The sequence below is a fragment of the Amblyomma americanum genome, chromosome 9 (assembly GCF_052857255.1).
Source record: "Amblyomma americanum isolate KBUSLIRL-KWMA chromosome 9, ASM5285725v1, whole genome shotgun sequence".
Classification (NCBI taxonomy): domain Eukaryota; kingdom Metazoa; phylum Arthropoda; class Arachnida; order Ixodida; family Ixodidae; genus Amblyomma; species Amblyomma americanum.
This window is the reverse complement of record NC_135505.1, coordinates 113,542,382-113,556,758: the sequence shown is the minus strand read 5'-3', so window position 1 is coordinate 113,556,758 and position 14,377 is coordinate 113,542,382. Positions and strand designations below refer to the sequence as shown.

The following is a 14,377-nucleotide window of genomic DNA, read 5'->3' as shown; positions in this document are numbered from 1 at the left end:
GGAGGTCCCCTGTCACTAAAACAGCTCGCCTGTCTGTCAAGAAATGTTTTACGTATAGTTGTACGTGCGTACCCCTAGGTTTTGCCGCGATACCTGGTGTAAGATCGCCGAGTGCGCGATTCTGTCGAACGCGCTTTCAAGGTCAAGGCCGAGAATTGCTCTGGCACGTGCCTCTCGTCGTGCCGTGAAGCACCTGACGCTTCAGTTGTATTATTGCGTCTTGCGTGGACAATTGTGGGCGGAATCCTATTATGAATGGTGGGTATACCCCTTTATGCTCTAAGTGGGCTTGCCAGCGGTTAAGCAGTGCGTGCTCCATGGTCTTGTCGACGCACGACGTTAGCGATATGGGGCGAAGGTTGTCGAGGCTCGGCGCTTTTCCGGGTTTCGGGATTAGTATCATTCTCGCAGTTTTCCACTGTTGCGGGAGGCTGCCGTGCTGCCAGCAGTCATTGATGAATGCCATTAACTGTTCCACGGATCGGTCGTCGAGATTCTTCAGGGCGCGACTCTACACCGCGTCAGTGCCCGGCGCCGATCTGCTGCGGAGGTTGTGCAGCGCCGTCCTGATCTCTTCTGCGCTAAGTCCTTGGCGTTCGGATCCCCCTCATATGGGCCGTGTTGTGCGGTAGAAGTGTGCGGCAAGTACTTCGCTCGTAGCCGGACGGTCACTGCATCTTCAGCATGTTTCTCGAGCTCCTTGTGTAATAGGCGTGCGAGGCAGTTCCTCTGGTGGGACTTGGTCTCGTTTCGTCCAACAGATACCTTTGCAGGTTCCACTTTCCCGTAGTGTAGTTGGCCATCGACTGCATTGCATAACTCGTCCCATTGCTGGCGGTTGAGCGTTCGGCAGTGGTTCTCGATGTTGCGGTTGATCTCCGCTATTTTCTTTCTGAGTCTCCGATTTAGTATCTGTCCCTTCCACCTAGCCATGACCGAGTTCTTCGCCTCGATGAGATGCGCCAGGCGGCTGTCCATCTTGTCAGTTTCAACATCGGTTTCGACGGTCTTGGTTGACGCTTGGGCGTCTGCAACCAGCAAGCGGGTCCAGGCTTCGATGTCCGTGATCGTATCTCCTGAAGACTGTTGTTGGTCTCGTTTCTTTCTGAAATCTTCCCAATCGGTCCATTTGAATTTTTGCTTACTGCCGTGCGCCTTGTCCGGAGTGTGTACGTGTATTTCGACGATCATGTGGTCGCTCACCATGTCGGTCGACGTGTTTTTCCACGTGGTGGCCGTCGCCCCGGCATTTCGGACGAACGTCAGGTCTGGGGTTGTGTCCCTGGTAGTGGAGTTACCTATTCTAGTCCGGTGCGCCGGATCCGTAACGTGGAGTTCCTGCGCATCTTGCCCGAGTTGTCTTCCCTTGGTCGTGCTGTAGCCGTAACCCCATGCCGTGTCTGCCGCGTTCAAATCTCCCCCTGCAATCAGCGTCCGGAGCCCGGCAATCTAGAGCGTCTTCTGAAACAGCGCACGGAAGCGTTGGCGGTGTTTCGACGGGCTGCTGTATACGTTCAGTATGAATATGCTTTGTTTCCTCTGATTGGTGGGTATCGGTTCGATGAGAGCGTGTTCCATCTGGACGCCGCTTAGTTCGTGGTCAACGAATGTGAGACGCTTCCTAACGAGCGTGCATACACCCCTCCCCTCGATTTTGCTGCCTTGCGTTTTGTAGCCTGTTAAGGTAGCCGCGTTGGTGAGCGTTTCTTGGAGTAATATTACGTCCGGTTCACGTGTTACGTGTCTGATGTGTTGCTGTAAAACCGAATTTTTGTCGCCGAAGCCGCGACAGTTCCACTGCCATATTACTATCCCTTGATTATCTTTGGCCATGTAGATGCTGATGCAAGTTACCCGGCTGCTCTTGATGGTGGCTCGGTCCCGCATCACTGCTTGCCGGTGCGTGTCCGTGTTGTGTGAATACGGAGTGATTCATTATTATTTGCATGTTTCCTTCGAGGTTAGTGGTCCTGTTTGCGAGTCCGAGGACTGTTGCATGTAGGGTCTCAATGGTACTTTGCATGGTGCATAGCAATTTCTTTTCTGTAATTTCCGCTCGCACCTGGCTCTCGAAACCGCTCTCGTGCTGCTGCTGTTGGTGTATCGCCCGTTTCTTCAGGGCGGATGCGTCCGCGTCAGGAACGCTCGCCGGTACCTACTGTTGCGCGTTCTGTTTGCTTTGTTCCACCACGACGCGCTCGCGTCTGAGTTCTCGCATCTCTCGCATTACTTTTGTATTTGTTCGCGAATTACCGCGTTCTCTTTCCTTAGTGCCTCTAAAATGCCATTATCGGCTTTTTGATTTTTGCTCTGGGACTGCATGTGCTGTTACGACCCCCTCCCGCGCGATGTCCCGGACAGTGTCCGCCCAGCTAACTTCTCTCCGGGAGTTGGTGTCCTTGATCTCGATCTTGTCGGAACGCGGCTGTGTCATTGCCGGCTGCGGGACCGGGACGGGCCACGCGATCGCGATGTGGATCTGGGTCTGTGCGGCTGGATGGGCGGGAAGTCTTGCTGTGTCACTTGGGCATGTGCGTTTTGGCGCTCCCATCGTCGCCTGCGAATCACGTACGCAGTGCTGTGCCTTGCTTTGTAGGCCTTGTCGGCCGTCATGCGAGCGCCGCCGCACAGATTACACTTTGGCGAGCATTGTTGTCCCTGGTCTGGGTTGCGAACTCCGCAACCCCTGCAAATAGGGTTGGTGGAATTTGGGCAAACGTCCATGCGGTAGCCGAAGCGTCCGCACTGGTAACAGATGTCAATTTGCTTACGATACAACGTGCAACGGACGAGTGTAGCGCCGTACCTGACGAGGTTGGGCACTTTTCAGTCCGTCGAATGCAATTACAACCGTGGTCGTAGTGCCTATGCGGTTGGCCGCCAGTGACAGTGGGTTTCTTGGGTTTACGACGTTTTCATCCAGTCCTCGGGGTCCGTCCTCAATGGGGATGCCACGAATCACTCCCTTGGTTGCATTATCAGATGCCGTTTCGTACGCGTTGACATCGTGCGATGTCCCTTGTGTATGAATTTGCCACATTTTGGCATAGCGGTCCGCGTTCTTTCGTTTCAGTGTGCTGACGACGACGATGTTCTGGTGTAAGTTCGGACAGACCCTGTCTTCCGTACTTTCGTACCCCGTTTTGCTGGCGGCCTCGAAGATTACAGCGGTGACCGTCGGGGCGCCGACCTTAACGATGTCGAGGCCACCTTTTGGTCGAACCACGATTTTCATTTCCTCCTTCGGTAGTCTGGGCATGCGTCCCGCTTTGATAACTTTTCTTTTGACGTGCTTGGGTTTCGTACCTTGCTGGCCGGTCCCAGACGCCTTCGTTCTTGCATCGATGTCGTGCGTCGAATTGGCACCGCGGTCTCGGGGTCTCGAACGCCGCGCTCCGGCGGTTTTCCATCCGGGTTCTTCGGTAATTGCGTCGGCGGAAATGTCTTCCCCCATGACTTCCACTTTCATTCTTGAGCCACGTTCGTCGGCTTGGGCCGCTTCGTTGGAAAGAGTCCGTAAACGTGGCACCGCGTCCGTCGGCGACGCGCAGCTGTTTCGCCGGCTAGGCCTAGCGTCTGGCGTACACGCCTAGGCCTAGCGAGGCTGCGGCGTGGCCGGAGCGCAGGAAGTTCAATATCTATGCGAGGAGTAGTGTCCCACCTCAAAACTGGGTATCCATCGATGCCTCTCGACTTAACGGATCCGTTGGTGAAAGATTGGCGGTGAAATACAGTTGCCATCGCTGCGAAATCATGTGTAGGAGACAGAGCCGATGTGAACGCGTCCGCGCACCTCGGCGATTGTAGCACCATCGAAAACCAGTGCTGTAGGCGTTACCGAAAAAAAGTAACTAAATATGTTACTCGTTACGTTAAAAAATGGAACGCGTTACCACCCTACGTTACCTACAAGAAAAGGTAACTCGCGTTATCGTTACCGTTACCCAAAACAAGTACCGCATGTTACTTTGCCCTTACTCAATGGCCATAAATTTTAATTTTTTCTTCACATTAAGAACGTACGATAACAATTTTGCAAAGCTCACATTTAACATATAACGTCTAGCCCAAATAACTATTGTATTCGATATTCTGATTTGACGAGAATACTTTGCACAAATCTGCAGGAACTTAGCAATGTTACAGTGGCGTAAAGTTGCCTGTAGAGTTACATGTGTTGGATTCTAACTGCGTGGCACATGATGAAGCCATCTTCTGAATGTGGCATTAAACACAAAATGACACTCCATCATCAATTCTAACTTCACAAAGAAAACATCGCTGAACTCAGCAAATTTAGAGTAATTCTCAAAAATGTGATGCTCCAAAATGCTCGGCATGCTTCCACTCTGTAGAGAGTTGTGTGTGTGAGTGGTTTGGGAAGCGGAGGCATGCAGGTGGAGGCAAGTGTGTGAATGCGTGTTCGATCAGGTGTTTCGTGCTTTATGACTATCCTTTTTTTTTTAGTTAGGTGCGTTGTCAAGGGCAGCTGTTTTCTGGCATGCATGCGAGCCCAAACATGGGTCGTCGAGAGCACCTGTACATTTTGTTTATTTACAACACCACTTTAGGTGCTCTGCGCTTTTTTTTTTCTAAAAAAGAGGGCGGAGTGGGTCACAACTGGAACAAAAAGCAACTAGTAACGTGACACCTCACGTTACCGAAAAATGTTAACGTAAGTACGTTACCCTTTGCAGTTACGAATTGGTAACGAGTACTTCAGTAAGTTATCGAAAAAAGTAACGCGTTACCGGTAACGCCGTTACTTGTAACGCGTTACCGACAACACTGCCAAAAACCAATTTCAGATCCCCAGGTGGTCGAAATTATTCCGGAGCCCTCGACTACGGCACCTCTTTCTTCCTTTCTTCTTTCATTCCCTCCTTTATCCCTTCCCTTGCGGCGCGGCACAGGTGTCAGCCGGCATGTGAGGCAGATACTGTGCCATTTCCTTTCCCCCGTAGACCATCGGCGTTCATTGTGTTCGTTGGCGTTGACAATGTTCTATAGACTCCAATGATTTCAAGGAAAGGAAGGGTGCATGGCTCTCTGGGTCCACCCTGTGAAAAATTGAAAATATGCAGATTATTTCTCTTCCTCCATGCTGCAGATTCTCGCAGGGAGGCGCACTCGCGCGCGTAGAAAGCACATTTCACTACAGAAAAAGAAAATAAAACTATGAAAATGAGCTCACATTTTCAGGATTTCCACTACGATATTTAGCGGCTCTCAGTAGTTCGTTTGACCGCTGTAAGTGGCGTGAGAGTCGCGTGACCGGCGCATGAGCGCTCCTCGGCCTCTCATTGGGCCAGCTCATCCGCGTTCCGCCTTTTTCTGCCAATCGGAGCGGCAGATTTCGGACAACGCCGTTTGCCTATGCCCTCGCGAGTCGCCTCACGTTCGCAGCGTTCGCAGTTCTGGTGATACCGGCGAGAGATTCGCAGTGAGTGCCACGTGTTAGTTCTGTGATCGTTTGCTATACGCCGAGCCACGTAAAGCTGCCTGCGAGTTTTGCTGAGTATGGCGGCTGAAGGCAAGCAACTCGAGGGCGACTCGAATGATCGTGAGCAGTCCCAGCTGGATCGCACAAGCGCGTCGCTCAGCAGGCCGTTGAAACACCCACTCGAACATCGCTGGAGCCTCTGGTTCTACAGGAACGACAAGAGCCGCAGCTGGGAGGAGAACCTTCTGGAGATCTCATCGTTCGACACAGTCGAGGACTTCTGGGCCCTCTACAACCACCTCGAGTTCCCCAGCAAACTGCCTTCCGGCTGCGACTACTCGCTTTTCAAGACCGCCATCAAGCCCATGTGGGAAGACCCCCGCAACAAGCAAGGCGGTCGGTGGCTCTTCAACATGAGCAAGAACGAGGGGTCAACAGTCTTGGATGACTACTGGCTCGAAGTTCTGCTGTGCCTGATAGGGGAAGGCTTCGGCGTGTTCAGTGATGACGTGTGCGGTGCTGTCGTCCAGATCCGGAACAAGATTGACAAGATTTCTGTGTGGACTGCCGACGTTAGCAGAGTCGACGGAAACGTGAAGATTGGGAAGACTCTGAAAGAAAGGATGAACCTGCATCCACGGTACATCGTCCAGTATCATGCCCATGCTGACACCCAATCCAAGCACGGCTCCACGGCGAGGGTTAGATATGAAGTTTGAGTGCAGATTGGGACCAGCAGCTCAACGGGAACGTGACTTTAAAGGAACGCACATCAACCCATGACGGTATTCTGACGCCGAATGGACTTGTATCCGGAGTACTGAGGCATGGAGAAGGTGAAGATTCCTTCATGAGATATGACCCAGCCCGTTGCGTGTATATTTGTGCCGTTTCTTTTTTTCGCTTGTCTATGTGTGCTGCTGTTGGAAAAAAATTACAATAAAATTTTATTTCAGTTTTTGCTTGAGTGATTGGTTGTGCGAATCTTCGGCGCTGCGATTTCGCGCCGAAGATTTAACATAACAACCGACTGGCTTTCCCAAGGCACAAACGTCTCGCGGGCAGGGGCTCGCCTTCAGCGGTTTGATTTTTTTTTGTTTTTAACTCGTAAGAAAATTAATTGGTTTTTAATTGTTTTTTATTGGGAGGGGGAGGAAATGCCGCAGTATTTGTCACATCTCGGCGGGCGCCGGAACCGTGTCGTAAGGGAAGGGATAAAGGAGAGACTGGGAGAAGAAAGGAAGTAGGAGGTGCCGTAGTGGAGGGCTTCGGAATAATTTCGACCACCTAGGGATCTTTAACGTGCACTGACATGGCACAGCACACGGGCGCCTTTGCGTTTCGCCTCCATCGAAACGCTGCCGCCGTGGTCGGGATCATTTAATTGAAATTGGTTTTGAGGTAAGCAAATGACGCAGTAACTGTGTCACGTATAATAGGGAGCCTAAATTAAATTATGATCGAAAGAGTTTTGAAGAAGACTACGAGGTTGGCGATAAGGATGACGTGGATTAACCGAAAACTAAAGAGGTTGAAGAAAAAGAAGCGTTCGGTGAGGTGGGAAGATATGATTGGTGGCGGAGAGAAGCAGAGGACGAAGCTTGTGCGACGTAGCCAACGACGCCGGTCTGAGCACGTCGAACGCCATATCGACGCCGGCTACTGGACCCATACAACGCCGCAACCGTACCAAACCAACTGTGAGCACGAACGCCGACCGCTAGCAGTAGAACGCTAGTAGTAGACGCTGGTAGCAGTGTTCCCGGGTCGTGTGTATTTATAGTCTGTGTTTTGTGTTAGTTTTGCTAGTTTTGTGTTCTAGTGTGTGTGTCAGTTAGGGTGTATTAAAGGTGCGTCTGTGTGTGTTCACCTGTCGCCTAGTCAATTCTTTCGGAACGCCAGTAGTAGACGCTTGTAGCAGTGTTCCCGGGTCGTGTGTATTTATAGTCTGTGTTTTGTGTTAGTTTTGTTAGTTTTGTGTTCTAGTGTGTGTGTCAGGGTGTATTAAAGGTGCGTCTGTGTGTGTTCACCTGTCGCCTAGTCAATTCTTTCGGAACGCCAGTAGTAGATGCTGGTAGCAGTGTTCCCGGGTCGTGTATATTTATAGTCAGTGTTTTGTGTTAGTTTTGTTAGTTTTGTGTGCTAGTGTGTGCGTCACTTACGGTGCATTAAAGGTGCGTCTGTGTGGGTACACCTGTCGCCTAGTCAATTCTTTCGGAACGCTAGTAGTAGACGTTGGTAGCAGTGTTTCCGGGTCGTGTGTATTTATAGTCTGTGCTTTGTGTTAGTTTTGTTAGTTTTGTGTGCTAGTATGTGTGTCACTTATGGTGTATTAAAGGTGCGTCTGTGTGGGTACACCTGTCGCCTAGTCCATTCTTTCGGTTCGAGTGTTATCCGGGGAGATCCGTGACAAAGATAAGTGGCGAGCCTGTGCCAGGATTCATTTCCCTTGTTTCCCTTTGCTTTGCCTGGGATCTTTCCGGTTTGTCGATGGTTGAAAGTATGGATTTGGAAAAAACGTTAGAACTCGCGCTCAAGCTAGGTTTAAGCAAGGAAGAGGCGATGCGTCTCTGTGACAAGGAGAACGAACAGGCAAAAAGGCAGAGAGGAAAGGGCGCAAGCACGCGTAGACGCTCGCGTATAGCCGAAGGGCGGGAGGCGAGAAGAGCTCGCGAGGCAGAACAGGAGAAAAGGATAGAATGGGAGAAGGAGTTTCTTTTGTGGAAACAGGCGCATATCGCGGGAGGATACAATGATCATCGTTCCTTAACGGGCACGGAATCTCCTAGACTGGCCAGAGTTTGTCCAAGAAAGCTGATGGCTCCTTTTGGTGACAAAAGAGTTGATCTGGACGCATATCTGCAACGATTCAAGCGGTTAGCTTTGGGGTAAGGCTGCGAGCGCAGTGAATGGGCCACGGCATTGAGCATGTGTTTTGTCGTGGAGGCTCTGAATGTGTTTGGAAGGATTCCTGCTGCTGAATCCATGGATTATGAGAATGTCAAGAAGGCACTCCTCCAAGGATTCAGGCTTATGGCAGAGGGTTTTCGTGAGAGATTTCGCACCTCGACACCTGAGGATTCTGAAACCGCGAATCAGTTTTCCTGCAGGCTGACCAACTATTTTGATAGGTGGCTTGATATGTCAAACACAGAAAAGACTTTTGAAGGGGTGCGTGACAAGCTGGTCACAGAACAATTTTTAACGTGTTGCAGCTCAAAGCTAGCGCTATTTCTATAAAAAAAGTTGTGTTAACTAGAAGAGTTTGCCGACACTGCAGACCAATTTCTCGAGGCTCAAGGGCTGAGAAATATGAGTAAGGCAAGGGAAGAAACACAAAAGGTCCCAGAGACAGATGCGGCAAGACCAAGAGCATATGTCGCTGCATCTAATGCGCTAGTAAGGTGCTTTCTCTGCGGCAAGGTGGGACGCCATGCAGTTGACTGTCGGACTAGTAGCGTTGCTCAAAAGACACAGTTTGTGCGTCACGGTTTTAAGATCAGGGGTCATACTCTGGATGAGTGCCGATACAGAACGCAGGACCGAGTTGCATGCGTTGTCGACTCTCGGGCAGAACTTGTCACGCCTCCTGATGTTCCACAGCTGAAAGCAAACGCCGCTGGAAAATGAGGCGGTGAGTGGAACAAACAAGACGAAAGCAACAATGCCGGTTGTGGTTGGGCAAATAGGGGACCGCCCTATATTGGTGCTTAGAGACAGCGGAGCCAACACAGTTTTGGTTTGGAGAAGCCTGGTGAAGGACGAGGATCCCACAGGGGAAGCGTCGGCCGTCACTCTTGTAGATAGTACAGTAAGGTACTTTCGCGAAGCCAGGATTCTAGTGTCCACGCCATATTATACTGGACGGGTAGTGGCAAAATGCGTAGAGCAACCCATCTCATCTTGGGAAACATTACGTGTGAAAGAAGTGTCGAGGACCCGGATCCTCAGTGGACAATGCTCGACGCGTAAGAAGACCTAAAGGATGGAAGGCCCACGACAGCTCAGGCGGGTGATGGGGCAGTCAGTGTCTCGTCAGCAGTAGAGACAACAGCTCAAGCGACAGCCCGAGCAACGCAGCGCCCGCTCTCGACTCCCGTTACGATGTGTCTGAGCGTAACACCGGGCGAAATTGCAATTAGGCAAAGACCCGAGCTTGAAAGCCTGCTTCGAAAGAGTCGGGGAAAAAATTGGCTGGGGCTTATCCGAGGTTAAGCCTGGATATCTCGAAGCGAAAAAGGTTCGGTGATGCTTATGGTTTAGCTTATGGTTATATGCTTTATGATTTAGCCTATGGTTAGGCTTATGGCCTTTTCATTCTTCCTTCGCGACTGCTCAGCAATTCCCGAACTTTCACCATCTTGGCTACTCTCAGCTGACATCACTGTTCTGCTTCCGTTTCACGCCGTTTAGCGAGACGTGCCTGTCGTACTTCTGGCGTTTCAGACTTGGCTTGCTGCGTCGTTTAGCGAGACGTTCTTCTCGTTGTTCGGGTGTCTCGGACGCTCGTTGAGCTGTCAGCCTTTCATTTCTCCGCTCCTTTTCAGCCAACTCCCGTGGTAGCACTTCTGTACGTGTCAGTAGTATCACTCTCTTCTCCTTCCATGTTGAATGCGCACGCCTATTCTCTGGCAAGCGGTTATATAGTCGGACTTTGCGATGAACACGCGCTTGCGGCGAAAGGTCAGGCGACGTAGTCGGCGGCGGCCACCTGCGCAGTGCGTGACGTCACTCCTCCGACATACGCCGGCTCTCGCGAAGCGCGGTGTTGACTAGCGTAGTGAAGCTTTTCGCTTCAAAACCATCTGGGACAGGGAAAGTACACTGCAGAGCAAGTAGGCGGCCAGCGAACGCGGACAAACTTGAACAAGTACAAGCGATGAGCAGTGAAGCTCGAAGAGGAGGTGAAAGAAGATCGGCTAAATGAAATGGACTCAAGAAACAACTCGGCAATAGCACGAAACGACGGTAAAGCAAGAATGGAATGTTGTGGACAAAGAGTAAAAGGAACGAACGGAGGAGATGGAGAAGATAAAGTGAAACATTTGGATCGGTTTGATGGAGTTCAACCTGGGGTTTAACCTCGTATATACTTGTCCTTTATGTTATATCGCGCACTTAGTTTGTGTTTCCGCTGTTCATTCATAGCTTGTGAATTATGCCTTAGGTTTATGTATGCCTTTCTTGTTTGCATGTGACCAATGATGCCACTGTTGCTGGATGTTGTGGGCTACGGGAGCTTCTCAAGCTACGGCTTTTTTTTCCCGGGTCCACTGCACTCTGTAGCAAGAAATAAACTGAAACTGAAACTGAACCTGAGTCGCTATTGGGACAAGTGACTCGGGTTACGAAGGACGCCGTAGCCACTGTGGATAATTTCGAACCGCTGTGGTACGTTCTTTAATGTGCACTGATATCGCACAGTACACGCGTACCTTTATAGCACTTCGCCTCCATCTGAATGCGACCGCGATCCAACTCGAATCTTTCGGGTCAGCAGCCGAGCGCGCTCTACAGCCATTGATCAGTCGTCACGGCGACGAAAGAAAAGGGAAGCGCGAAAAAAAATACAATAAAGCAAGTGCTCATTAAACAGAAAAAAGAAGGCGATGAATAAAACTATGGGAAGAGACAAACAGATTAGAGGCCTGCATCCGCCGACGCGGACAGAAACGACATTTCCATTTCTGTGAGAATAGGAGTGCGCTCGCTGATGCGGCAGAAGTAATTTGAACGGTTTCAGTTATTTCTTTTGGTAAGGCGGCCACTATTCGTGATCACTGAGCAGCTCTCAAAGACTGGCAGTCAAGCGCAGTCCCTGCTGTGACATCATTAAGGCGTCCGCCACGGTATCTTTGAATTACTCTTTCCATCGCTTGAGAACAAGTACAAAGTGGAAACTGGGCAGTTTTCTGCATATATGTATCATGTGAACATAACAGCTGTTATTTTATTAGTGAATATGTCCCATCTGAGAATGTACGTCCAAGCCCTAAATGAATGTTCTATATTAAAAGCGGAAGTTCGTTGCGTTGCTAACTTCATCAAAATTAGCAATATATAATTCTAAAATTGCACTTATTTGGCTTGTGGTTACGTTAACGTTAAACTTATCTTTGAAAAATAGACATTTCTAAGATTAGGCAGGAGCGACATAGAACTCAATTATAAGGTCTGCATTAATTAATTAGTAGCGAAAAACAATGCTTTGAGAAGCGAGTATCCGCCGCGGTGGCTCAGTGGTTAGGGCGCTCGGCTACTGATCCGGAGTTCCCGGGCTCGAACCCGACCGCGGCGGCTGCGTTTTTATGGAGGCAAAACGCTAAGACGCCCGTGTGCTGTGCGATGTCAGTGCACGTTAAAGATCCGCAGGTGATAATAATTGGTTTTGGGGGAAGGAAATGGCGCAGTATCTGTTTCATATATAGTTGGACACCTGAACCGTGCCGTAAGGGAACGGATAAAGGATGGTGAGAATGAAGAAAGGAAGAGAGAGGTGCCGCAGTGGAGGGCTCCGGAATAATTTCGACCACCTGGGGATCTTTAACGTGCACTGACATCGCACAGCACACGGGCGCCTTGGCGTTTTGCCTCCATAAAAACGCAGCCGCCGCGGTCGGGTTCGAACCCGGGAACTCCGGATCAGTAGTCGAGCGCCCTAACCACTGAGCCACCGCGGCAGGTGGTGGAAATTGCTGTTTTCGTTGTTGCCTTCGTGACATTATTCCGGAGCCCTCCACTACGGTACCCCATTCTTTCTTTATTCTCTCAGTCCCTCCTTTATTTATCCCTTCGCTTACTGCGCGGTTCGGGTGTCCACCGAGATGTGAGACAGATACTGTGCCATTTCCTTTCCTCAAAAACCAATTTCCCAATTTTTTCTTCAACGTATCTTTCAGCTTTCGGACGTCGCCACGCGAGTATTGGCCAGTATCCAGCAATTTTTCATTTTACGTCATTAACAACAACGTCTTCAAGCGTCGAAGACGAAGACGACGGTCAATCTCGACGGTTGTTCCTGCCGCACAGGCACAACATCGATTTACGTGTTCGGCCTCTTCCTGCGTGACGTCAGGAAAACGAGCAGCACGGTGACCAGCAGCAGTCTTTTCGTGCAGGCTGACGTGCCCAGAAGCGCGACCAGCATCGGCGACATGTCCAAGAAGGGCGAAGCCGGAAGCCGGGCCCCGGCGCGGGCCAAGTTCATCAATACCCCGGAGACGTGCGTGGCTGACAACCTGGCCGGGTTTGTGGCCGTCAACCCTGGCGTGCGCGTACTCAAGGGCTGCAGCGCCGTGGTGCGGCACGACTACCAGCGGCTCGCCAGCGAAGGAACCGTGGCTCTACTCTCTGGAGGAGGCTCCGGGCACGAGCCGGGATTCGCCGGTAATTGTGGTGGTGGTAGTGGTTGTTTATTAAACTAATAGTAAAAAGGAAGGAAAATATTTCTGCTAGCCGCGACATCTGCCATCGATACTGAAGCACCTGAGTTGCGGCAGCGGAAGTAAAGGACAACAGGCAGAATGGAGAAATGAAATGAAAGAGGTGAGGGGACAGGAAGAGAGGATAGGGGGTGGTAGTGGTTGTTTATTAAACTAGTAGTAAAAAGGAAGGAAAATATTTCTGCTAGCCCCGGCATCTGCCATCGATACTGAAGCACCTCAGTTGCGGCAGCGGAAATAAAGGGCAGCAGGCAGAATGGAGAAATGAAATGAAAGAGGTGAGGGGACAGGAAGAGAGGATAGGGGGTGGTAGTGGTTGTTTATTAAAACAACAGTAAAAAGGAAGGAAAAGATTTTTGCTAGCCCCGACATCTGCCATCGATACTGAAGCACCTGAGTTGCGGCAGCGGAAATAAAGGACAACAGGCAGAATGGAGAAATGAAATGAAAGAGGTGAGGGGACAGGAAGAGAGGATAGGGGGTGGTAGTGGTTGTTTATTAAAATAACAGTAAAAAGGAAGGAAAATATTTCTGCTAGCCCCGACATCTGCCATCGATACTGAAGCAGCTGAGTTGCGGCAGCGGAAATAAAGGACAACGGGCAGAATGGAGAAATGAAATGAAAGAGGTGAGGGGACAGAAAGAGAGGATAGGGGGTGGTAGTGGTTGTTTATTAAAATAACAGTAAAAAGGAAGGAAAAGATTTTTGCTAGCCCCGGCATCTGCCATCGATACTGAAGCACCTGAGTTGCGGCAGCGGAAATAAAGGGCAGCAGGCAGAATGGAGAAATGAAATGAAAGAGGTGAGGGGACAGGAAGAGAGGATAGGGGGTGGTAGTGGTTGTTTATTAAAACAACAGTAAAAAGGAAGGAAAAGATTTTTGCTAGCCCCGGCATCTGCCATCGATACTGAAGCACCTGAGCTGGGGCAGCGGAAATAAAGGATAGCAGGCAGAATGGAGAAATGAAATGAAAGAGGTGACGGGACAGGAAGAGAGGATAGGGGGTGGTAGTTGTTGTTTATTAAACTAATAGTAAAAAGGAAGGAAAATATTTCTGCTAGCCCCGGCATCTGCCATCAATACTGAAGCACCTGAGTTGCGGCAGCGGAAATAAAGGACAGCAGGCAGAATGGAGAAACGAAATGAAAGAGGTGACGGGACAGGAAGAGAGGATAGGGGGTGGTAGTTGTTGTTTATTAAACTAATAGTAAAAAGGAAGGAAAATATTTCTGCTAGCCCCGACATCTGCCATCGATACTGAAGCACCTGAGCTGGGGCAGCGGAAATAAAGGATAGCAGGCAGAATGGAGAAATGAAATGAAAGAGGTGAGGGGACAGGAAGAGAGGATAGGTGGAGAAGTAATATATACAAACTGCGAAAAATTTAGTTTCAAAGTAAATTAGTAGTTAGAAAGTTTGGTGGCCGGATGAGATTAAGAAGTTTGCAGGCATAGGGTGGGTACAGCTGGCAAATGACAGTGTTAACTGGA

General features: G+C 50.1%; 1 protein-coding gene and 1 pseudogene across 3 annotated transcripts in view; both read left to right on the top strand.

Annotated features, from left to right (window-relative positions):
- Positions 1-14,377, top strand: part of LOC144104128 (triokinase/FMN cyclase-like) — a 203,296-nt gene that overhangs the window by 165,849 nt on the left and 23,070 nt on the right. For 2 of the 3 annotated variants that reach the window (XM_077636955.1, XM_077636957.1), the window contains one exon: positions 12,562-12,829. In XM_077636955.1, coding sequence (XP_077493081.1) covers positions 12,598-12,829 — 232 coding nt within the window. In that variant the 5' untranslated portion in view covers positions 12,562-12,597. Of the gene's footprint in view, positions 1-12,548; positions 12,830-14,377 lie in introns of all 3 variants that reach the window. The other variant, XM_077636956.1, reaches the window with a different exon arrangement.
- Positions 5,359-6,230, top strand: LOC144105373 (eukaryotic translation initiation factor 4E-1A pseudogene; annotated as a pseudogene).